Below are 26,156 nucleotides of genomic sequence, written 5' to 3'. Positions count from 1 at the left end.
GCACTTGAGGGGTTGCAGAGGAGTTCACTCAGTTGACTCTGCAGTTGACGGGGCTTGCTTATGAGGAGAGACTGAGAAGACTGGGATTTTATTCATTGGAGTTTCGAAGAGAGAGGGGGGATCTTATAGAAACATGTAAAATTATGAAGGGAATAGATAAAATAAATGGAGAGAGGATGTTTTCACTGGCAGGTGAAACTAGGACAAGAAGGCATAGCATCAAAAGTAGAGGGCGCAGATTTAGGACTGAATTGAGAAGGAACATCTTCACCCAGAGGGTTATGAACCTGTGAAATTCCCTGCCTAGTGAAGTAGTGGAGGCTTCCTCAGTAAATGTTACTAAAGCTAAGATAGATAATCTTTTGAACAGGAAAGGAATTTAGGGTTAAGGTGAGAAGGCAGGTAGGTGGAGCTGAGACCATGGAAGGTCAGCCATGATTTTATTGAATGGTGGAGCAGGCTCGAACAGCCAGGTGGCCTACTCCTGCTCCTAGTTCTTATGTTCTTATTGTAATACTGACACTTGCAAGAAGAAATACATTCTCCCTACTTGATCTCTCAAAACCGCTCACAAATTTGGATCCTCTGATGCATATCTCTTTAACCTTTTCTACTCTTAAAGAGAAAATTGATATCATTATTCACTCTACTAAACTTCATTTGTAAATCTCCTCTGAATCTTCTGTAGAATCTTAACATCTTCCTAAAGCCTGGTATTGTACAGAATACTCCAACTGACACCGAACTGGAGAATTGTAAAGGTTTAGCATTACTTCCTCGTTTTTGTATTGAATGTCCCTATTAACAAAGCCAGGTACTACATACACTTAATTAACTGCCTGTTTTGAATCTCCCTCTTTGATGATGACAGAACACATGCTGGAGCAAAACTTATAATTCATCATTTTCAATCTCCAAGACAAGACCAGGCCAAGAATTTAGGCTGCAATAGAAAAAAGCACAAAACAAGTAAAGGTTATATTCAGGAAATGTGGAATTACCAGTTGCTAGCCAAGGCATGTCTGTTTCACAGGTGAGCAAAAACAAAACCAAGGCCATATGAACTAGTTCAAACAACATTCACTAAAACTCAAATTTCTTTCAGAGGAAGTTGAAGTCTATAATTTACGAACTATGAAAGAAATTTTCTTTTGGCGTTTTTGCTTAACTAATTAAAATATTATGTAGGATGTTCTTATAAGGTTGTGTTTATGCTGCTGCATTATCTTGGGTAAATCAGCTGTTGTTTATATGAAAAAAAAATCAAAATTCAATGTAAAAGTACCTTGGTTGAATCCATTTCTTTGGTTTACCAATTGGTAGAACCTAACAATAGAACTTGTATATTTTCTCAGTTATTGATCAAAACACAATTTTGTCTTCAGTTATTTTAAAAAATTACAGTATGTTCATTTGTTGATAGAGATTACCATTCACAGCCTTCACATTTTCTGCTGTCCACGTGCAGTGGGTATGAAAGGGGAAAGTTGTCTAACCATTCATTAGACATTATATTGGGAAGAATGGAAGGGAGTGAAGACAAAATACAATTAATGCTACTCAATGGGAACAAAATCTAAGCTGTTGTAAACAGGCTTTAAGTTAAATTACCCATTAAAAACCTGATATTAGTGAACAATAGAGATTTATATAACAAATAAATTTTTTAAAAACCCTCATTTCTTTGTCAATATATTTTGCATGATAGAATTTTTATAATCATTTTTGCAATATACAAAAAAAGACAGCAACAAAAATAACATTCACTTCAATGAGAATTTGTTTCATCAAAGAGGGGCATTCAGTGTGAGCAAAATAATATCCATCCAATATAAATTTTCTACAATGTAAGATTGCTGTAAGACAGTGCACTAATAAAAATTATGTTTGTTGAAAGTGTATTTTAAAGGTTATAACCAAATGAAGCTACACAAGGGAAGTCAATTTCTTATATTTTGGCTTCGGTGCAAGGAAAAATAAGCTTTCCAATGGCATGCTATTTCGAAGCATTACACCCTGTAATGTAATCTAAAACCAGCAAAAGAGGGAAATAAAAGAAATTGAATTTATATAGCACCATTCACAACCTCAGGTTGTTTTAAAGTACTTTCTGAAATCACTGTTGTAATAAGGGAAACCTGGTAGCCATTTGTTGATAGCAAGTTGCCACAAAACTAATATGATCATGTCTAGACGATATGTCTGTAATATTAATTGAGGGGTAAATTTTGACCAAGACACCAGTGATATCTCACCAACTATTCTGTAAAATAATACAATAAGATCTTTGATGTCAGGCTTTTGAGTTTTATGAGAAACAACCACACAATCTTCTGTCTTATTGTAAAGAATAATTAGTAAATGGTCATCCTCTTTCCTGACTCTGTGCCACTATTTTATTTGTTCCCTTTCTTTCCCTCACATATGTTAACATTTGGGTTGTAGGTATGCAATAGGCATAAACCTTTACTGTCAACAAAACACTGATGAGGTAATCAGTTGGCAAAATTTCAGCTTTTTTCTTGGGAAAATTTAATCGACATTGAACATACTCTCCCTGTTGTGTGTCTCTCTCTTACTCTCATGCTCTTCCCCTACACTAAAGTAGAGAGAACACAAAACAAGAGATACAACAGGTATACAACCCAGGACTTCCTTCAAATCTTCTGCAATATTTTCTCTTTTATGTGAAGATAATTTCATGGAGGCATGTTGGCAAAACAAGTGTGAATTAAAAACATCCATAACACTGGCAGTTTCTGATGCACCTAGGAAATTGGATACTCCTTCATTGCTCAGACAACATAGTCCATATTCAGCTCAAGTGCAAGGTTATTAAGTTGAACATAGATTTTTTAGAGATACAGAAACTTTATTTAAGTCATAACACCACAGTCATGCAATTAGAATCATAGAATGGTTACGACACAAAACGAGACCAATCAGCTCTAATCACAAGGAATTTAGCTAGTTCTGACTCCTTGCCCTTACCCCTGCATGATTTTCTCTTCATAGGTTTATTCAATTTCCTTTTGATAGGCATGACTGAATATACCTCCATCATTCTTTGGCAGTGCACTCCATATCATAACGATTCACTGGACATAAATGTTCTTATGACGTTTTTTGATCTTTTGACAGTCACCTTAAAATCTGTGTCCTCTAGTTCTCAACTCTTTATTACTAGGAAGGGCTTTTGCCCGAAACGTCGATTTTGCCTGTCCTCGGATGCTGCCTGAATTGCTGTGCTCTTCCAGCACCACTGATCCATTACTAGGGATAGCTTTTCTAGATCTACTTGTCTACTCTTTGAAATCTCACAACACCCTTCTCTAATGATAAGAATCCAAACTTTTTCAATGTGTCCAAGTAAGTCACCACTAGAACTGTTGTTCTAAGTCTCTGCATCTCCAAAACATATCCAGTAGAGACCAAAGCTGTTTATAAATGTCAATTTTTTAAAAACACTCAATCCTTCTAAAGCTCAGTATACTGTTTGCCTTTCTCATTACCTTCTCAACCCTTGCCACCTTCAATAATTTATGTACTTATGCACCCAGATCTATTTGCTACTGTAACCCAATTATAATTATGCAGTTTAGATCAAGGTTACCCTTGACTTTTAAACATATGGCTAGGAGAACTGGTTAGAGACTGGGAATTCTCTCCATCTGATTTCCCAAAGCCCCCACAGTCTATAAGGTGCAAGTCAGGATAGTAATGGAATACTCTCCACTTTCCTAGATTAATTTAGATCCTCCAACACTCAACAGGCCCAGCACTATCCAGGATAAAGCAGTTCACTTAACTCTTACCTTATCCACTATCTTAAACAGTTATTCCCTCTACCAGTGGCTTATACCATATAGAATCATAGAGATGTACAGCACGGAAACAGACCCCTCGGTACAACTTGTCCATGCGACCGGTTATCCTAATCTAATCTAATCCCATTTTCCAGCACTTGGCCCATATCCCTCTAAACCTTCCTATTCATATACCCATTCAGATGCCTTTTAAATGCTATAATTGTACCAGCCTCTGCCACTTCCTCTAGCAGCTCATTCCTTACACATACCACCACCCTCTGTGTGAAACAGTTGCCCCGTAGGTGCCTTTTATATCTTTTCTCTTGCACCCTGAACCTATGCCCTCTAGTTCTGGACTTTCCCACCCCAGGGAAAAGACCTTGTCTGTTTATCCTATCTATGCCCCTCATTATTCATGTCATTAGGAGGGGAGTTCCACAATTTGGATCCGGCGACATCTCACATCACTTCACATCTTGATGTATGAAACATACTGTTCCTTTGACAGCACCTTCCAAATATGCAGCCCCTTCCACATGGAAGATTAAGGGCAGCAGACAAAATGGAAAACCTGTACGTTCTCTTGCAAGCTGCATGCTTGAAAATGTGATGCTGTCCCTTGCTTCTTCTGGTAGAAATTCTGGGACACCCTTCCTATCAGCAGTGTAGCTATAATTACTTTACTTCTAATGCAGTGACTTGAGCCGGTTCACCACCTTCTCAAGGGTTATTAGGGATAAGCAATAATCTCACATCCTATAAAGTAATAAAAAATGTTTATATTTCCTGTTACTTGTTTTCCTACTGAGGTATATCACCACATAGTTTACTGCATAAAATTTAATCTTCCACCTCTTTGACCAATCAGTATGTTCTCTTGAAGACTATCACTGTTCTCCTTACGATTCACACTGGTACAAATTTTATGTTATCTGCAAATATTTAAATTGAAATGATATTAAGTACTGTACACAGATCAAGTAGGACTAGAGTTAGATCGGAAAAATAGAACCAAGAGGAGGCTGCAGATCTGAGAAGGGATAAGTCAGGGTTGGAGAGGGACTATAAATGAGAAATTAAGGGGAGCAAGGTTTGATGAGAAGAGGGTGGGGCGATGGATGTTTGAATGTGTGTTTGAATGGGCACTCGTGGTTGTAGAGGATACATGGTGGGCACAGCTAGTTACCCAGAATCTGTGTCGATGCTCTGTGCGTTACTAAGAAAAGCATTTTCTGTGAGAAAGGTCAGAAGTTAGAATCAGTAATTATTTCATTATTCAGTAGAAGTGGACGGTGGAAGATCAATCAGTGAATGGAACTGCAAGGAAACATGCTAGAAACAGGATATCAGCAGAACATGTCTCCACTTAACTGGGAGTAAGAGCCATGAGCCACTGTCACAGAACTGTTGAATTTCAAAAGAAACTAACAACCTGTGACATGAGAACAAAGTCTTAAGTCGTGTGTTTCTAAGGAGCTAGATTAATTAGATCTGAATGGTGAGCCATTATATTTTCTGCATTGTAGTCTCAAGTTTAAATAGTCACATGGTCACACTTTAGCAGGACTGGGGCTAACATCCTCGCAGAGTGACTTGCTGGTGCTGTTGAGAATTTTAAGGTAGCTTATTAGGGGTTGGGAACTTGTAAAGGAATTTAGATAGAATAAAATCAAAGCTGCTTATGGGAAATAGAAAGCTGTAAATGAAAGTGGAAAATGGTGAAAAGAAGTCCTGGAGTCAACCATGGTCAAACTGCGTAATTGTGTTAGCAAAACAGAATTAGAAGCACAATCAGGTTGCATATAGCATTCCCAATAAGAGAAGTGAATTTATGGTGAAAGTGGGAGCAAGAAAGAGAATAATAATTTAATTGCCATAACAGAGATATGGCTGCAGGGTGACTAAGACTGGGAGCTAAACATTAAAGGGTATCAAATATTTATGAAGGATAGGCAAAAAAAGAAAATAGCAATGGGGTTGTTCTGATGATAAGGGATAGAATCAATGTGCTAGTGAAGAGGATCTGTGACCAGAAGATCAGGATCTAGAACCTGTTTGTTGGAGTTAAGAGACCCATTAATGGGCAGTAAGTATTAGTAGAAGTGGTTTATAAGCCACCAAACATTACCAAGTGGTAATGTAGGGAACTGTGTGAATCAAGAGGTGCAGATAGCATGGGAAATACAGTAAGCATGCATGACTTAAATCTACATAAAGACTGGGTAAATCTAACGAGCACCAGTGATGTGTGGAGGAAGACCTGGAATGTATTTGAGATAATTTTCTGCAGCAATATGTTGGTGAACCAACTAGGGCACGGACTATTTTAGATCTATTATTAAGCAGTGAGAATGGTCCAATTAATATCCTTGTTGTAAAGGCAAAAGCTTTAGAGAATGGTGACCACTGCATCCTAGAATTTTCTGTGAAGTTTGAGAAAGATGTAATTCAAATTGAGACTTAAATCTAAACAAGGAAAATTATGAAGGTACGAGGAAGAAGATTGGCTGAGGTGCGTTTCATGGTAGGTTGATGATGACTTGTATTCAAAGAATTGATCATAGTTTTCAAAAAACAAGCATTCCTATGAGGCAAAAATACTCAACAGGAAAAGGAAAAAAGTCATGGCTAACAAAAAAAACTTTTATTAGACCAAAGGAGGAGGCTTTTAAAGTTGTCAAAAAAGTTTTAAGCCAGAGGATGGGGTGAATTTTAGCATTTGGCAAAGGAGGGCCTAGAAAGAGAAGAATAAAATATGAAGACAAACAAAAGAAAAATTAAAATGAATTGTACTGGTCTCTATAGATATGTAAAATGAAAAGTTTAGCACAGGCCAATTTGCATCTATTACAGGCAGAGACAAGAGAGTTTATGATAGCAAATACAGAAATGGCAGAAATAAGTACTTCGTAACTGTCATCGTAAAGAAAGACACAAGTTTTCTTGAGATAATTAACATTCAGGTGTCTTATAATAATGGGAAAGAATTCTAAAAGAAGTTAGTGATGGGAAAAGAAAGTGATATCCAACAAATTGATTGGAGGCATGTGTAAAGATCTTGCTGTGCAGAATTTAATAAGGATCCTTCCTGTATGCTGTATTGTATGCCTGTCGCATAAGTGAACATTGAGATTTCACTGATGTTGATCAAACTTTAAAAACTGTTGTATATAGTGTATTTTTTGTATTGTGTATTTTTTTCCCAAAATTTCAAGCATAAAATCCTGAGCAATTACTTACGTATTCTATTCAAAGAAATGCATATTGCTTCACCTGCCCTTCTCCTGGAAATAACCTGAGTTTTCCAGCAAGAAAAAGCACCTATTGGAAACTTGTTCTTTCTGAGAAATATATGCCTGATTCTTAATTGAGTTAAATAGCAAGCTTTTTTACTCCTGCCTAATAATTGAATCATTGCATTGAATAAATGACTAAGATTTAATGCTTTTTGCCCATGGTATGTCTCCTTTCTCTTGGTGTCTAATCAATTCACGGCAACATGCATCATGTTTATTCGGTCAAAAATATGAAATCTAGTAATCCTGGTTTATCTAGTTTTAGGTTTAATGTTTTGAAATTCTGTTTCTTTGTGAATTACCTAATTACTTTGCTGAATGTGCAGGCTCCTCAAATAAATTTCATTCTACAATATACAGCAAAAACATCCTGAATTGATTCAAGATGTTATGAAATAAATACAATCAAATACTGTGCTGATCATCTGACTGATAGTATATATGCCTACTGTGTGTTGTTTTAATGTACATGAGATGGGAAAAGAAATGGAAATTGTTGATAAATTGAAGCAGTGTGAGAAAAATATCAGTAGAAACATTTTGGAAGCACGGTGAATTACAACTTCTGTATTCTTCCATGCCACTATACATGGGATAATGTGACTTGGAAAGCCAGGGTTGCATTTTGTTTTTTGACTTTTTTTTCCACAGTTGTACTGCTTGTGTTATAGGCCAACAAAATGCCAAAGTACAGGATCAGACAATATGATTATGAAACACATTCTGCTTGAGTTGATAGAAAAGTATATTGTGCTGTCATTTTGCTACTGATTCTGTATTCAGCTGAGTTAAGTAAAAGCACACTAAAAATTTATGAAACTGGCAAGTTACTATATTTGATATATTTATGTTTTGTACTTGCTTATCACAAATTGTACCCCATTGTCTTTGCATTGCTTCGTTCTTTTGACACCTCAAAGAACGAATAAATGTTTTGCATTTGGGAAAGGACGTTGTAAAATATGTTGTAATTTTGCCCTCTAGTGTCCACTAATCTATTATAGTTGTGAAATAACAACAGGAGACATTGAATCAATAGGGGTTGATTCAAACTTAAGTAGAGGATTCACCTCTTAGATTGTGTTAAGCTATTTCTGTGGAAAGCGTATTAATCTCTAATTAATGTTGCAAGATATAAGAAGTCAGAGCAAGAGTAAGTCACTACCATCTAGAAAGACAAGGGCAGCAGGTACCCGGGAATACCACCACCTGCAAGGTCCACACCAAGCTACTCATAGTCCTCGTTTGGAAATATATTATTGTTCTTTCAGTGTCACTGGTTCATGACCCTGAAATCCCCTTCCTCGCAGCATTTTGGATTTGACTACCACCAAATGGATTGCAGCAGTTCAGGAAGGCCCAACACATTCTCAGGGGCAGCTAGGAATGGCAAATAAATAGTGGCACAGAGCACTTCCCATGACAAAATGAAAAAAAGACCAAATGATCCCTTAGAACCTGTTCGACCTTTCAGAATGATCAGGACTGATCTTTTGTCTCAACTCCATTTTCCCAACCACTTCCCAAATTCTTTGTTCCTAAGATTTCCTGCTAGGCTTGAGTATACCCCATGATGGAATGTTCACAGTCATCTAGGCTAGCAAATTCCAAAGAACTTTGTGTCCATCTCCATGCGAGGTGATTGATCCCTGATCCTGAACAAATTGAATTGATTTAATATAGAGAGAATCTATATACCTTGGTTTATTGACACCATAAAAATGTATTGGATTTCTGAGAAAATTAGTAAAGAGTCTTGTTACACTCTGATGCTGCAGCAGATATAATGCATGCCTTTATTTTAAGATCAATTCAGTCATGTCTAAGAGCTCTTAACCTCTGAGTAGTTCTGTGCCTCTATCCTTTCAGTGTTTGGCAATTGAGGCTTATGAAAATAGAAACAAATGGAAAATCACCTCCTAATTTCAGACATACTTTGGCAGTCGAATTCACTTTCTGTTTTTGGGTTGTCTGTCTTTTTGTGGCTCAAAAGAATTTTCAAATATCTTCCCCCTTTGATGTTTTACCTTTTCACTGTTTTTCTCAAATGTTTTCTCGTTTTTTTCCCATTGTATTTGCACCTCTCAATTAGTGGATATATGCCTGTGATCTGGTGGATTTTAGACTAACATCTTCCAACATGATGTCTCTCCCAAATACATGCCCATATTTTGTGACCACCAGCTTTGATTCCATCTAATCAGTTTCCTGTCCCTGCCATAGTACCAAAATAACTCATAAAAATCACAAATGATGTTCTATGTAACTACCAGAGAAACAAATTATTTCCACTCATCCTGCTAATCTGTGTGTGGCTCTTTGCCACAGTTGATCACATCATCTTCCTCCAATGCCTATATACCTTGCCCCAGCTAGGTAGCAATGCGTGTGCCTCTTTTCATTATTATCTATTTAATCATAGTCAGAAAATTGCCATCACTGACTGTTATTCCTATTCCTGCACAGTTACCTGGTGATTGCAAGGTTTCTTTTACACACCCTGTCTATTTGGCAGTACACGTACACTGCTGCTACTAGCACCTTGTGGTATGTGTCACTTCTGTCAGTATGTAGTTCAGATGAAGAGTTGTTTGAGATAGTTTGCTGCCACCCATACTCCTCTGTGTATAGTTTTTCTAGGGTCTGACCAATAATCAGTAGTAGAGGACACATGACCATATAGTCTTAATAGAAAGCAGCACTGTTCTGAGTTTACAAGATGATTTATTGCATGCTAACAATAAGTACAACTGCATTACCAGCTAGGCATAATTACCAAGCCTCTTTGGGAGCAGAAGAGAACACATCTGCACCGTGTGAAGGTTAGTATAGAACTCATTATCTCCATCCACAGGCTCTATGTAGATTAATGGAATGGGTGGAGCTCAATGTAACATGAGCATTAACTTCTTCAGAACTGTTGCGATAGATTTAATCCCAGGATGTGCTTTCAACCACTTATCTGTGCTGTCTCGAAGACCCCATGTTTCCAACTCTGTCTGCCTCAGCTCCTTTGCTGCTCCCAACCTTAACTATTCTAATGCACTCCTGATTGGCGTCTCACATTTCTAATTTTCATTCAAACCTCTGCCACTGTATCTTAAATTGCAACAGTACTGTTCACCTATCACCTGTGGGCTTGATGACCGAAGCTCACTCCTGTTTAAAGAACACCTTTTAAAATTCTTCTCATTGTCCTTAAATCCACATCTGCTTGGACAGTCTCAGTACTCTTATAGCATCGTGCAGTCTGATAAACCTCAAGAAGTATCTACATGTTTCTAATTCTGACCTGTTGAGGATGCGTAATTTTAATTGATTTATCACTGGTAGCCATACTTTCCATTCCCTAGGTCCTAAACTCTGGAATTCTCCCCTAAGAAATCTCACCATCTTGCCACTTCACTTTCCTCCTTTAAGACATTCCTTAAAACCAACCTCTTTGACCAAACTTTTTGTCATTTGCCCTAATATTTCCCTTAATGTTGCAGTGTCATATTTTCTTCTATAATGTCTCTGTGACACAATGAGACGTTTTATCTCATTGAATGTACTATGTAAATAAAAGTTGTGTGTGGATCAACTGAATGAGCAACAAGTGCATTATTTGGTCACATTGGTGCATCTAATATGGACTCCTATTCATACATGATGTAAATTTGATACGAGACAGAACATGTTTGCAAAGAAGCAGAATACTTTAGTGTTGCTCTCAATTGAAAACATGGCTTATTTTAGTTGGCTAATTTAGTTCTTTTTTATTGGTGGCCATATGGTTGCTAGGGGAATATTTATACAGCTTGCAGTTTTTTGCAAAGCGTAATTGAATGGATGACAGCTGTTAGAATTGTGAGCATGTACCGTTATGCCCAAATAGGGAAGCAAAATAGTGCTGAAAATTCACTGATAATGGCTGAACAGTGTTGCCTTTGGTTTAATTATCCACTTGACACATTCTTACCTGTTTTGCCATGTTTGAATAAATGACATTTAGCTCTATAAAATATAATTTAAAATGTATGCCAAGGATTTTCAGCCTTTTCCGAATTCTGAATACCTTGTGTGTTGAAACATTAAATTAAGAAACCTTTGTCAATGATATGGTAAAGTATTACAGCTTTACAATTACATAACAGAGCACCTGTATTTCAATTGGTGTTCTGAGTTATACATATCAATCACTAAATAATTGTTCAAAAGCCTTGAACTGCACAACATGTTATGACGTTCCTTCCATTTTACGAGTTTATGTTACAAAACATAAAATCTTACTTCCTGTTGTCCAGCTCCAGACTCAGTTGTGCTCAGCAGTATTAAAGAGCAGAAAGGAGAAAGGTAGTGTGTAGTGTTATAAAGTCTGATACATAATTTCAAAACAAGAAAACAACTCATCATCATTGATATGCCTAAGTTATGCCAGTCCTTAAGAAAGGACCATATTTTGAAACTATTTAGCAGTTTTACTTATTGGACATTCAGATACATATTGTAAAATAACCTCCAAGAGGGCTTTATTTATTTTAACTTTCATTTTGAGCTTTGAGCTTAAAGCTCAGTTAAATAAATGTTAATAGTCTGGTAATATGTTCTACAAGTAACCTAGAATTTTGTACCAAAGAAAGATCCCAAAGGAAAAAGAGGGAGAAACTGACTTTGAAAAAGGCAGAGATGTTTCCGAAGTTAAAAGCAAATTACTGCGGATGCTGGAATCTGAAACCAAAAGAGAAAACGCTGGAAAATCTCAGCAGGTCTGGCAGCATCTGTAAGGAGAGAAAAGAGCTGACGTTTCGATTCTAACTGACCCTTGTCAAAGCTTGGCTTTGTCAGCTTTGACAAAGGGTCAGACTCAAAACGTCAGCTGTTTCTGAAGTTGTTGCTTAGGGTGGGGTGGGGGAAGAGAACAAGGTGGGGAAGAGTCAGTTGAGTAGATTTTAGTTTCTACTGCAGATTTTCTTCACCCTGAAGAGGGTAAATGAGATGAAATGATTGTTTAAATCTTGTTTTCTTGCACAATGCACTTTTTAAAGTGTGCCTTAGTTTAAAAGGCAATTCTCTCCCATAGGAAATACAGAAGTCTCATTATTCTGTGTAATTTGGGAAATTATGATTCTTCAAGGGCCCCCGACCCATTTTCATTATCAACAGGATATAGTTGTCTAAAATTTGGTTCAGTATTTTTAGTTGTCTGTCTAATGTAGGTTGTGGCTCAATTCTCCCTCTCCAAACCGCATTCTTATCTTGTGCTTCTCTCTTCATGAGGGTGTTCTTGATTACAACCACCAACTCCTCCCCCTCTATGCATCTGATTTTTATGGGTTTACACTCAGTAGACCTGACCTATTTCCTGCAATTAATGCCTCTTCATCTATATTTCTTTTCCGACCATTAGCACTACCTTTATCTTTTGTTTTTGCACATGGAGTCATAGAGATCTACAGCATGGAAACAGATCTTTCAGTCCAACTCATCCATGCCAACCAGATATCCTAAACTAATCTAGTCCCATTTGCCAGCACTTGGCCTGTACCCGTCTAAACACATCCTATTCACAGACCCATCCAGATGCACTTAAATGTTCCAATTGTACTAGCCTCCACCACTTTCTCTGGCAGCGCATTCCATACATGGTCTACCCTCTGCGTGAAAAAGTTGCCTCTTAGGTCCCTTTTAAATTTTTCCCTTCTCACCCTAAACCTCTGCCATCTAGTTCTAGACTTCTCAACCTGGGGAAAAGAGCTTGTCTATTTACCCTATCCATGCCCCTTATGATTTTATAAACCTCTATAAGACCACCCTCAGCCTCCAACGCTCCAGAGAAAACAGTCCCAGCCTATTCAACGTCTCCCTATAGTTCAAATCCTCCAACCCTGGCAACATCCTTGTAAATCTTTCCTGAACAATTTCAGGTTTCACAGCATCCTTCTGATTGGAAGGAGACCAGAATCTTTAGCATCTGCTCCACTTAGTCTTTCAACCTTCTTCTTTCAACAGCATAAAAACAATCACTTTTCCCAGACCCTTCAGTGCTGAATATGTGTCCAATCAGACTTGAAATGTAACCTCTGTTCTCTCTTTACAGGTGCTGCCAACACTGCTGAGTTTCTTCAGAATTTTGTTTTTATTTTAATCTGAAACATCCACAGTACTTTCCTTTTATTCGGCCAGCAAAGCTTGGGAGAATAAATTCTTGCTTTTGAAAACTTTGGATTTAAGTGGTATTTTGTTTGGACACCTTTTGAGTGACGGATTGAGACCTACTGTCATGGTGCCATCTTTAAAGTGCATGTGATGGAGTTATGTCATTTTGCGCTGTGTTTGACCTTTTGAATTATACCATTTCGCTTCATCTCATTCAGTTGCACTTGAACCTTCTCCTGAATGTGCACACTATAGTTCCTTGTAGGATCAATGAATGGGGTTATATCTCCTTAGGATGCAATGTCACATCATCCTTAAAATTGCTGATTCCAACAAAACTGTTGCAATATAGGTGTTGAAGCGTGTTGACTTCTGGTTTTGCCATAACATGGTCTGTTCTGCCGTGCTGGGTGTAATTTTGATCTCATGAATTATGAGTATACTAAGATCTGTGAATACAGAGCTCTGCTGTGTTGAGCAATTAGTGTCTACCAGCTAGAGGGATATTGGGAAACTAAGGTGCTTGCATATTAACACTACAATGTGATATTGACAATGTATGGAACTCGTGATTGCTGAGGTATATGTCTTCCAGGATGCTTGGCAGTAAAATGTTAGCGCCAGTTCCTTTTGTTGATTTTGGCTTTAGTGTGTATTGACCTATCTTTTCAGGACAAATTATATTAATAATTGTAAAAGGTTAGTACTCCTTCTATTGTTGGTATGGTGTGCACGTTTAATAACATGGAAATTTTGGTTGACTCTGAACCTCATTGAGGTGTTTTTGTTTGTGCTTGTGCATTTTGTTAACAATATCCTTGCTGACATTGTTGTGGAGTTACACCATCTTGTTGGTCGCCTTTGTTTTGTTCTGGTCTCTGACTTGGTCTTTGGAACTACTTTAATGAGCCTCTCTGACAGTCTCTCTTCAGAAAAATCATTCATGACTTTTGCTGAGGCATCTTCCAATAATCTATTCAGCAAACTGGAATTGCTTGTGTAAGACATGAGTTGGAATCTGTTAACTATTAAGTTAATTCTTACCTTGGATTTGTCTTCAAGAACCTTCTAGATTTTATCTGGATCTTTCTGATCATCAATGAAAAGCCCAGATGTGTTACTTCTTTGATCCATCCTTGCGAGTGATGAGCAAGATTTTTAGCGCTCTTTTCTTGGGATCATCTATCATTTGATGTGTAAGATAGAACTGCATACATTATTTGAACAGTTATAATTCAGTAAGGCTGTCACTGGATACCCAATCATAATGAGGTTTCTACTATCTATAAGTCCATTTTAAAAATATTGGCCTGTATCGCCTTAAACCGTAAGATCTTGACTTTGCATAAGTGGAAATACAACGTTGTTCTTTCCTTAATGATACTTTCTTTGCAGCTGTTGTTACAAGAGATTATTACTTTTGTATCAACTATCAGAAATAAAGGGTTCCAATCTTCCAGTTTTTCTTATTACAGTGCAGTGGCTTTGTATTTCAGCTCAAGAATGCATTTACACCTTTTTGTTTTAAGTAATGCAATCTTAAATTTATTTTATAGTGAAAGAACTTTTATCCTACTCAAAAGAAATGATCTTTGTTTTCTTAGTCATAAGTATCCTATCTATAGATCTGCATAGTTTTCTTTATTCTTAGAAATAGATGCTGCTCAAGAGTGAGCAACTCTCCTTTTGTCCAAATTCTCTGTCCAAAACTGTTGTGCTGTTGGTCTTTACTTAGTTTTGCAAATGTCTATCACCAGGAAATTGGAGTATTTTTTATAGACAGCCCTTGGTGCCACCTGGAGTGACTTTGTCTCCAATACGTTCTATTAGGTAATGCAGCAATGCTTGTTATCTCCCATATGAAATTAAGCATAGGTATTATGGTGTTGAAGAATCAACAAATATTTGTTACACAAACTATTATTTACAAACATATATCCCCAAGCATACAAGTGTCTGGGCTAATATCAGCCTATTAGGTTACAATTGAGAAACATGCTTTCAGTATAGTGTCATACTTAAAAGTGATCAGAGGTAAGATAAAATAAGAGTTCCATCAGTTCACACACCATCCTGCATGTTTCTTAAGGGCATACTGACCATAAGACATCACTCAACACACAGAATCACAGCATGGGAAGAGACCTAGTGGCCTATTGCCTTCATGACAGTTTTTCAAAAAGTTATTGTAATTGTTCTACTCTCTGAGTCTTTCACCATAGTCATGCATTTATTTTTGTTCTTAAGTACATATCCAATGTATTTTAGACAATCACTGTTGAAGTTGCATCTACCATTCTTTCAGACTGTGCATTACAGATCATAACACAGATTCAAGTAACAAATTTGAATCTTCACCTTGAGTGAAAAATTAAATCCATCAATTAAATATTTCAAACTGAAACACATCTTTATTATCCTTGGCTACTTCTGAAAGAAAATTGCCTCAAATGTTTTATTTGCATCTCAGTTTACTAAGCCATACCAAGAAAATATTTTTAGTAATTAAATATTTAGCTCCATAATTTTTTTGCTATATTGCTTTTTACAAGTTCTTGAGATTTCAGTGCCCTTCATTTAAACACTACCATAATACGCAATTTTCTCAAAATAAAACTGTATTAAAATACTTCAGCTCTCAAATCTCAGAATTGTGCATCATAGTAAACACAGCCAAATCATAAGATAATATAGTTGATTTTACAATGAATTCTTCCTGTACAATTTGCAGAATTGGGTCATAGAGTCATAGAGATGTACAGCACGAAAACAGACCCTTCGGTCCAACCCGTCCATGCCGACCAGATATCCGAACCCAATCGAGTCCCGCCTTCCACCACCCGGTCCATATCCCTCCAAGCCCTTCCTATTCATATACTCATCCAAATGCCTTTTAAATGTTGCAATTGTACCAGCCTCCACCACTTCCACTGGCAGCTCATTCCATACACGTACCACCCTCTGCGTGAAAACGTTGCCCCTTAGGTCGCTTTTATATCTTTCCCCTCTCACCCTAAACCTATGCCCTCTAGTTCTGGACTCCTCCACCCCAGGGAAAAGACCTTGTCTATTTATCCTATCCATGCCCCTCATAATTTTGTAAACCTCTATAAAGTCACCACTCAACCTCCGACGCTCCAGGGAAAACAGCCCTAGCCTATTCAACCACTCCCTGTAGCTCAAATCCTCCAACCCTGGCAACTTCCTTGTAAATCTTTTCTGAACCCTTTCAAGTTTCACAACAATTTTCCGATAGGAAGGAGACCAGAATTGCACATAATATTCCAACAGTGGCCTAACCAATGACCTCCCAACTCTTGTACTCAATACTCTGACCAGTAAAGGAAAGCATACCAAATGCCGCCTTCTCAATCCTATCTACCTGCGACTCCACTTTCAAGGAACTGTGAACCTGCACTCCAAGGTCTCTTTGTTCAGCAACACTCCCTATGACCTTACCATTAAGTGTATAAATCCTACTAAGATTTGCTTTCCCAAAATGCAGCACCTCACGTTTATCTAAATTAAACTCCATCTGCTAATTCTCAGCCTACCGGCCAATCTGATCAAGATCCCGTTGTAATCTGAGGTAACCTCCTTCGCTGTCCACTACCTCCAATTTTGGTGTCATCTACAAACTTACTGGCGACACCTCTTAAGCTCACATCCAAATTATTTGCATAAATGATGAAAAATAGTGGACCCAGCACTGATCCTTGTGGCACTCTACCGGTCACAGGCTTCCAGTCTGAAAAACAACTCTCCATCACCATCCTCTGTCTTCTACCTTTTAGCCAGTTCTGTAATCAAATGATTAGTTCTCCCTGTATTCCGTGAGATCTAACCTTACTAACCAGTCTCCAATGGTTAGTAATTACCGAACACCTAATTGTCGAACACCTAACTGAAGTCCATTTAGAATCATATCTACCGCTCTGCCCTCATCAATCCTCTGTTACTTCTTCACAAAACTCAATCAAGTTTGTGAGACATGATTTCCCACACACAAAGCCATGTTGACTATCCCTAATCAGTCCTTGCCTTTCCAAATACATGTACATCCTGTCCCTCAGGATTCCCTCCAACAACTTGGCCACCACCGATGTCAGGCTCACTGGTTTGTAAACCGGTGGAGTGCCGCAGGGATTGGTGCTGGGTCCACTACTTTTCATCATGTATATAAATGATTTGCATGTGAGCATAAGAGATACAGTTAATAAGTTTGCAGATGAAGCTAAAATTGGAAGTGTAGTGGACAGCGAAGAAGCTTACCTCAGATTACAACGGGATCTTGATCAGATGGGCTAATGGGCAGAGAAGTGGCAGATGGAGTTTAATTTAGATAAATGTGAGGTGCTGCATTTTGGGAAAGCAAATCTTAGCAAATCTTAGTAATGTCCTAGGGAGTGTTGCTGAACAAAGAGACCTTGGAGTGCAGGTTCATAGCTCCTTGAAAGTGGAGTCGCAGGTTGATAGGATAGTGAAGAAGGTGTTTGGTATGCTTTCCTTTATTGGTTAAGAGTATTGAGTACAGGAGTTGGGAGGTTATGTTACAGCTGTACAGGACATTGGTTAGGCCACTGTTGATAAAGTATTTTCCCTGGGGTGTTGGAGTCCAGAACCAGAGGACATAGGTTTAGAGTGAGAGGGAAAAGCTATAAAAGCGACCTAAGGGACAACCTTTTCACTCAGATGGTGGTATGTGTATGGAATGAGCTGCCAGAGTAAGTGGTAGAGGCTGGTACAATTGCAACATTTAAAAGACATCTGGATAGGTATATGAATAGAAAGGATTTGGAGGGATATGGGCCAGGTGCTGGCATGTGGGACTAGATTGGGTTAGGATATCTGGTCTGCATGGATGAATTGGACCGAAGGGTCTGTTTCCGTGCTGTACATCTCTATGACTCTAAGTTTTGCACCTTCTCTCGTAGGTACATCCACATACTGAATCAGAAAATCTTCCTCTCCATCTAAACCCTTAACACTCTGGCAGTCCCAGTCTCTGTTTGGAAAGTTGAAATCTCCTATCATAACCACCCTATTATTCTTACAGATAACTGAGATCTCCTTCCATATTTGTTTCTCAATTTCCCTCTTAGTATTAGGGGGTCTGTATAGATTCAGGATCAGTTCCTGTGGATTGGAGGGTGGCTAATGTTGTCCCACTTTTTAAGAAAGGAGGGAGAGAGAAAACAGAGAATTATACACCAGTTAGTCTGACCTCAGTGGTGGGAAAAGTGCTGGAGTCAATTATAAAGGACGAAATTACGACACATCTGGATAGCAGTAACAGGATAGGTCAGAGTCAGCAGAGATTTATGAAGGGGAAATCATGCTTGACTAATCTTCTGGAATTTTTTGAGGATGTAACTCTGAAGATGGACAAGGGAGATCCAGTGGATGTAGCATACCTAGACTTTCAGAAAGCCTTTGATAAAGTCCCACATAGGAGGTTAGTGAGCAAAATTAGGGCACATGGTATTAGGGGATGGATTGAAAATTGGTTGGCTGACAGGAAACAAAGAGTAGTGATATTCGGCTCCCTTTCGAAATGGCAGGTGGTGACCAGTGGTGTGCCGCAGGGATCAGTGCTGGACCGCTGCTTTTTACAATGTACATTAATGATATAGATGAAGGTATTAGAAGTAATATTATCAATTTTGCTGATGACAGAGCTGGGTGGCAGGGTGAAATGTGAGGAGGATGTTAGGAGAATACAGGGTAACCTGGACAGGCTAGGTGAGTGGACGGATGCACGGCAGATGCAGTTTAATATGGATAAATGTGTGGTTATCCACTTTGGTGGCAAGAACAGGAAGGCAGATTACTACCTAAATGGAGTCAAGTTAGGTAAAGGAACGGTACAACGAGATCTAGGTGTTCTTGTACATCAGTCAATGAAGGCAAGCATGCAGGTACAGCAGGCAGTGAAGAAAGCTAATAGCGTGCTGGCCTTCCTAACAAGAGGAATTGAGTATAGAAGCAAAGAGGCTCTTCTGCAGCTGTACCAGGCCCTGGTGAGACCACACCTGGAATATTGTGCGCAGTTTGGGTCTCCAAATTTGAGGAAAGACATTCTGGCTATTGAGGGAGTGAAGCATAGGTTTACGAGGTCAATTCCCAGAATGGCGGGACTATCTTACGTTGAAAGATTGGAGCGACTGGGCTTGTATACGCTTGAGTTTAGAAGGCTGAGAGGGGATCTAATTGAGAAGTATAAGATTATTAAAGGATTGGACACTCTGGAGGCAGGAAGCAAGTTTCTGCTGATGGGTGAGTCCCGAACCAGAGGACAGAGTTTAAAATAAGGGGTACGCTACTTGGAACAGAGTTGAGGAGAAACCTCTTCACCCATAAAGTGGTGGGTGTGTGGAATGCTCTGCCCCAGAAGGCTGTGGAGGTCAAGTCTCTGGATACTTTCAAGAAAGAGTTGGATAGAGCCCTTAAGGATAGTGGAATCAAGGGTTATGGGGATAAGGCAGGAACAGGATACTGATTGAGGATGATCAGCCATGATCATAATGAATGGTGGTGCTGGCTCGAAGGGCAGAATGGCCTACTCCTGCACCTATTGTCTGTTGTCTAATACAATCCCAATAAGGTGATCATCCCATTCTTATTTCTCGGTTCCACCCAAATAACTTCCCTGGATGTATTTCTGGGAATATCCTCCCTCAGTACAGCTGTAATGCTATCCCTTATCAAAAAGGCCACTCCCCCTCCTCTGTTGCCTCCCTTTCTGTCCTTCCTGTAGCATTTGTATCCTGGAACATTAAGCTGCCAGTCCTGTCCATCCCTGAGCCATGTTTATGTAATTGCTATGACATCCCATTCCCATGTTCTGAACCATGCCCTAGTTCATCTGACTTCCCTCTTAGGCCTCTTGCATTGAAATAAATGCAGTTTAATTTATCAGTCCTACCTTGTTCTCTGCTTTGTCCCTGCCTGCCCTGACTGTTTGATTCGCTTCTGTTCTCAACTGTACCGGTCTGAGATTGATCTCTTTCCTCACTATCTCCCTCGGTCCTACCCCCTACTTTTCTAGTTTAAATCCTCCAAAGCAGCTCTAGCAAATCTCCCTGCCAGTATATTGGTCCCCTTCCAATTTAGGTGCAATCCGTCCTTCTTGTACAGTGACTTCTACCCCAAAAGAGATTCCAATGATCCAAAAATGTGAAGCCTTCTCCCATATACCAGCTTCTCAGCCATGCATTCATCTGCTCTATCCTCTATTCCTGCCCTCACTAGCTCGTAGCACCAGGAGTAATACAGATATTACTACTCTTGAGGACCTCATTTTTAAATTCCTACCTAACTCTCTGTATTCTCCCTTCAGAATCTCAACCTTTTCCCTTCCTATGTCATTGGTTCCAATGTGTACAATGACTTCCTGTTGGGCCCTCTCCCCTTTGAGAACATTCTGCACCGTCTCTGAGACATCCTTGATCCTGGCACCAGGGAAGCAACACACCATTCTGAATTTTTCGCTACTGGTCACAGAAACGTCTGTCTGTACCTCGGACTGGAGAGTCCCTTAACACAATTGATCTCTTGGAACCCGACGTACCCCTCATTGCATTAGAAGCAGTCTCAATACCAGAAACTTGACTGTTTGTTCTACGTTCCCCTAAGAATCCATCACCCCCTACATTTTGCAAAGCAGCATACATGTTTGAAATGGGGATAGCCACAGAAGACTCCTGCACTACCTGCCTACCTCTCTTCTTTCCTGGAGTTAGGCAATCTGTGTGACTGTATCTGAGACTTTTTCCCCCTCCTATAACTGCAATCCATTATGTTCCCTTGCTCTTGTAAATTCCTTCTTGCCTCCAACTGACTCTCCAACCGATCCATTTGATCTGACAGGTTTCAAAACCAACGGCATTTATTGCAGATATAATCCTCAGTAACACGTAAACTCTCCCTAAACTCCCACATCCGACAAGAAGAGCATATCACCCTAAAGGCCCGTTCACATATTCCTCTTATTTTCCTATTCCACACTTTGTAAAAGTATTCTAAAGAAATGCAGAGGACTTTTCCAGATTCCTGCCCCATCACTTAAGTAGCATGGCAAAAAACAGATTTTCTAGCCATTATCTGCTAAAAGTGGAGACAGTGTTACACTTTTTATCCTTCAAACACTTTCACCAACAGGATTTGCCAAGTACAAAATGCTACTGTTAAGTTAGAAATTATTTGTCTCTTCCAATCTATTTATTAAGCGATAATTACTTCTCGCTCCTCTTTATCTTAAAATTTAGTAATTCATAATTCTCCCTAAGTTGCATGAACTTCATATTTTACCACTTCACTTAAGTCTCTCAGAAATCACCTGCTGCCTCCTTTCGTTTGGAGATGTCCCCTTCCTTTTGCTTCATCATCAAAATTTAATAATCAATCAATGTAGCATTCAACTACCAACATGCAATTAATCTGGAAAGCATCCAGTGACCTCTCCACTACCCATGAAGTTACATTTTCTTTAATGCTGTCTGTCTTAATGTTTTCAACAAGCCTCTCATGCAGCACCTTAACAAATACCTTCTGAAATTCAGTATTTATGTTCACCACAATTGGATTATCCAAACACTGATTTATTCTTAAGAAATGAAGTAGTAAAGAAAAATCTGCCCAATTGAATTTCATTCTTGCTGCTTGATTAGTCCATGCCTTTGTAAGTTTTCAATAAATTCATCTCATATTATGGACTCTAAGTTGCCAGCAGCAAAGTAAGACTAAGTACTTTCCTGGCATATCCCCAAGTGGAGGCAATTGTTAGGAAAATTCCTGTTTTAAATATTTTATTGGCCATCAGTATTCCTGAATACTTGTTGCTCTTTTAAGGAGTGTTTATATCGCTTATTTCATACAGATTTACTAAAAATGTTGCAATTATATAATGTGGATTGCACAACTAGAGTCTAAAATTGGAATTGGTCTGAGGCTACCTGAATAAGTTAGCTATCTTTTCAGTTCAGTGCCAAGTTATTTAGTGGTAAAAGTTCAACATCTGGGATGAAAACTTTGTGAGTAGTAACCGACTGTTCATTGATATTGCCAACAGCTGGATGCCAATAAATAGAGTGGGTAATATTAACTCCATACCATCCATTACTACTGCTTTCACCATTGATATTGATTGCAACTGAAAGTTGAAGTGTTAACTGTTAATAGTAATTAATTTCCAATCTATACAGCTATCAAATAACCTATCAATTTAATTATGTGAAAATGTTTATGATTTTCTTTTAAATTTATTATTCTTTTATTAATCTAATAGAAAATGTGCAAATTAATTTCTCAAAACTCTCTCCCCTTTTTTTAAGGTACCTGAACCATGTACGTACTGCTACATCCCAGGATCTTGCTGGAGGCTACACCTCTTCACTTGCATGTTATCGTGCCCTGCAAGATGCATTTAGTGGACTTTTCTGGCAGTCAAGCTAGCGTGATGAACAGCAGGATTCTCAAAGGTAGCCATTGGATTGTTACCAAGAACTTCAACAGCCATAAGGAAAACTAACAGCCATACCACAGCTGAATGGAAAATTGACTCACAGCCAGGGAAGTTGAATTTGGACAGCTGTTTGGAGACGGCAGCTGATAAACTCAAAGATTAGCATTTTCTATTTGCAAGCAGTGTATTGGGATCCACTTACAGGAAGAAGGAGATGCAGGCGAAATACTTATCACAGATGGTATGCATCATTTAACAATACTTGAAAGTTGAGGAAGCATAAGTGTTCCTCAGCACAACCAAAGATGATATCCTTGGGCTCAGTAATGATGTTTGTATGGGGTAAAGCTAAAAGGTCCTGTGCTTGTCCAGTCAAGTTGTCAAAATTTTCATTTAATTTGAATAAAATGTATTAATACCTTTTTACCTTCTGATTATTTTCATTCACTTCAAAATGAATTACAACAACTTTGGAAGAGAATATATATATATGTGAAAGACTAAAATTTACTTCATTTGTTTTATTGAAAGATCTTAAAATGTTACTCCCTTTATCATAAATGAGTTGAATTATCTTGCTTAAAAGTTTAAAATTATCTTGCTGCTCTTGTGCAACGGTTTGAGATGTTGTTATTCATGGTCGTTCCATATCAATTATTCAAATAGATTTACCTGAAATGTTGTCCAAAGGAATTTAAGTTGCATTATTTTGTTTAGATGTGTTCAGCTCAGTTATGCTATTCACATCTTGAATGTTTGATTGAGTTGTAAAAGCTTATTATAGTTTGATCCTAAATGCACTGTGCATCTTTACATTGATTATAGTTGTCAACAGAAATCAGCTACTGCTATTTTCCTAGGTTTGCTGATATTCCTGAGCAATGATCTGTCAAAAGCAAGTGCTGCAGATTTTACAAATTCTTAGCCTAGTTGCTGAGGGTTGGACTGAAGTTTTGTGCAGTTGCCGAATGGGAAAATGGAACAACTGCAAAATTAAATTTGCTTTTTGAATTAAATAATCTTTTTATTTTGTCCCAACAAAATGCCTCAGTCTTTAATGTCCACTTTGGCATTATTGTGGCATTTTCCATATTTTACCTAATCAACATGTGCATTCAAGTGGCATTGACAGAGCCTGTTTCCATGCCTTATAAAACTCTGAGACATTGAACAAAGATGGCAATAAATGTGTTTATGTGCATGTGCATATTTGTGTACTTATTTCTATGAAAACTTGTCCCTTTTATGAGGTGATTAATATTTGTAATCATTGCTTCAACAGAATTGTTAGTTTACTTACTGATTGAAAACCTGAAAATAAGATGAGGGTTCATCAGGGGCCTTCCCCGTTGCATGGAGTTGATTTCTTGCCTGATAACAAATGCTTTAGTCCACCTTCCTATCAATGTATCTGTCTTTAACAGTGTTAATCTCATCCATTACCTTCCTTTTCATCTCCTGTGAAAGATTCCATTACTTTGTAATAGATGGATTATGGTGACTCAGCAGATCAGTGCATTTGTCAAAACCCTTGATAGAATAGATTGTCAGATTGAAATGGATTTGATAATTCTCTTTCTCAATTTCCAAGAGAAGAAACAATCTGTTCAGACACTGTCTATAGGTAAAATCCAGATTACTTTTCCCCTGTCTGTAGACCCTGTGGAAAGGTATGATCAGGCGTAGCTTGTGCAGATTAGAATTGGCAACTCTGATTGGACAAACTCCTGTAGATTCAGTCACATCACATCCACAACATGTGAAACTTAATAGGAAGTCCATTACTTGAACCTTCAATGAATTTAAGGACACTGGTCTTAACCAGTAGGAAGTTTCACAGTTTCAGTAGGAAGTTTCACAGTTTTCTGGGAAGTAGTACCCACAATAAAGATCAGCTGTAAGCATTCAATATTAATTTTATTTCATATTTTTGAATTATTTTGTAAGCAGTAGCTAGGGAAAGATTGCTGTACTAGTAGCTGGGGTAACAGCTAAGGGAGAGGTAACATCTCTCAGGTGGCTTTGCCATACTGTTTGGAGTGGCTCATCCTATACTGGTCCCCTTCTGCATTCAGTTTTCACCTGTGACTCCCAAGTAGTTGTTAGCATGTGACAGTGCCACAACCCATTAAAATGCTTTGATGAACAGGACAAACGGTGAGATCAGTCATCCAATTTCCTTACCTCAATGTCATAGGTATTTGTAACCATGGCATGTGAAGACTGATTCTGGTGGATGAAACCAGTTCATAGTCCAATGATGTTGAAGGTGTATCAACACTGTGTTACAGAACATGAGGAGCTCAACAGCACTCAGATGATGCCTTGCTCACCCACAGCAACTGGATCTGTTGCTGGCTGTCTAGCCTCATCTTCTTTTTGGATAAAGTTAGGTAAAGGGAGTGATGTTGACGATGTGCAACTTCTTTTCTATTTTATATCTGCCCATCAGAATTCCATGGCAATGGACATGTGATGTCACAGATATCAATTCACTGGGAGCTGTAGGAGTGAACCTAAACATAGATAGCTGTAGCCATTGCATTATCCTTCTCTGGGAGGGAGCGAAACAGAAACCAGACAGCCTTCTGTACAGGCCATTTTAGGTTCACACTGCTCACCTCCCTGGTATGAGGAAGGAGCTAGAAAAGATGACTTAATTATTGCTTCCCCCTCCCTGGCTCCACACTGCAGCTAGCAGGCATCCCATCAATGTGGTTGTAAGTCAATCTGAGAAAAAGCAAGTACAGGTAACAACAGTCGACCTTTGTGCATGAAACATTATATCCTCGTGCACAATGTCAGACTAACTAGCTGCAATTTTCAGATCACTGTCCTCAGTGAAACTAGTCTACCGGAGGAGGGTCAGCTCAAGGAAACCTATGTAAGTTACACATTATTTTGGTGTGACTCTAGAAAAGAACACATAACTGGTATGGATTTTATTGCCATAAATCATCTAGTCAGTAAATTCAATTGCCTCTCAAGAGTGTTAATGATTGTCTGATGGTGCAGAAATTCTCTCTACATAGTAACAGGCAAGCAACTTTGTGCAACCCTAATGGAGAAAAGGATAAATTTTATAATTATCTCCGATCCTTGATTGCTACCGTGGCACTGTCAGGCAAACCAATTATTCTTGGTGACTGGTGCAGGAGTTCATCTAGATCTCGAGTGTGGCAAAGGGTTATAGGTACAATCAGGGTTTGTTATTTTACTTGCACTGCTCTCCTCTTGCTGATGTATCCTTAATGTGAACTACTATATTAATTACCATAGTTTTCTGCCTCCTTAATCACAAAAGCATTGGGTGAAGCCCCATCCTATGTGCTGACATCTAATTGACATCAGGCAGAATGTGTGTGTAATAAAAACCATGTGCAGCACTAACTGCTGTACTGACTACTGTCTTCTCACTTCAAAGCTAAAATCAAGATCTGTCCACCAAGA

The 26,156-nt window shown here is 38.5% G+C and overlaps 1 protein-coding gene across 1 annotated transcript in view; it reads left to right on the top strand.

Moving 5' to 3' along the window:
• mnat1 (MNAT1 component of CDK activating kinase) overlaps positions 1–23,911 on the top strand; it is a 170,478-nt gene extending 146,567 nt beyond the window's left edge. Inside the window, exon 8 of the mRNA XM_043697252.2 lies at positions 22,576–23,911. Coding sequence (XP_043553187.2) covers positions 22,576–22,696 — 121 coding nt within the window. The 3' untranslated portion in view covers positions 22,697–23,911. The remainder of the gene's footprint in view (positions 1–22,575) is intronic.
• Positions 23,912–26,156: the final 2,245 nt, after the last annotated feature.

Source organism: Chiloscyllium plagiosum, unplaced genomic scaffold (genome assembly GCF_037043375.1).
Source record: "Chiloscyllium plagiosum isolate Xiang-an unplaced genomic scaffold, Cpla_swu_hap1 HiC_scaffold_8, whole genome shotgun sequence".
Taxonomy (NCBI): domain Eukaryota; kingdom Metazoa; phylum Chordata; class Chondrichthyes; order Orectolobiformes; family Hemiscylliidae; genus Chiloscyllium; species Chiloscyllium plagiosum.
This window is presented reverse-complemented; position numbering and strand designations above follow the sequence as displayed.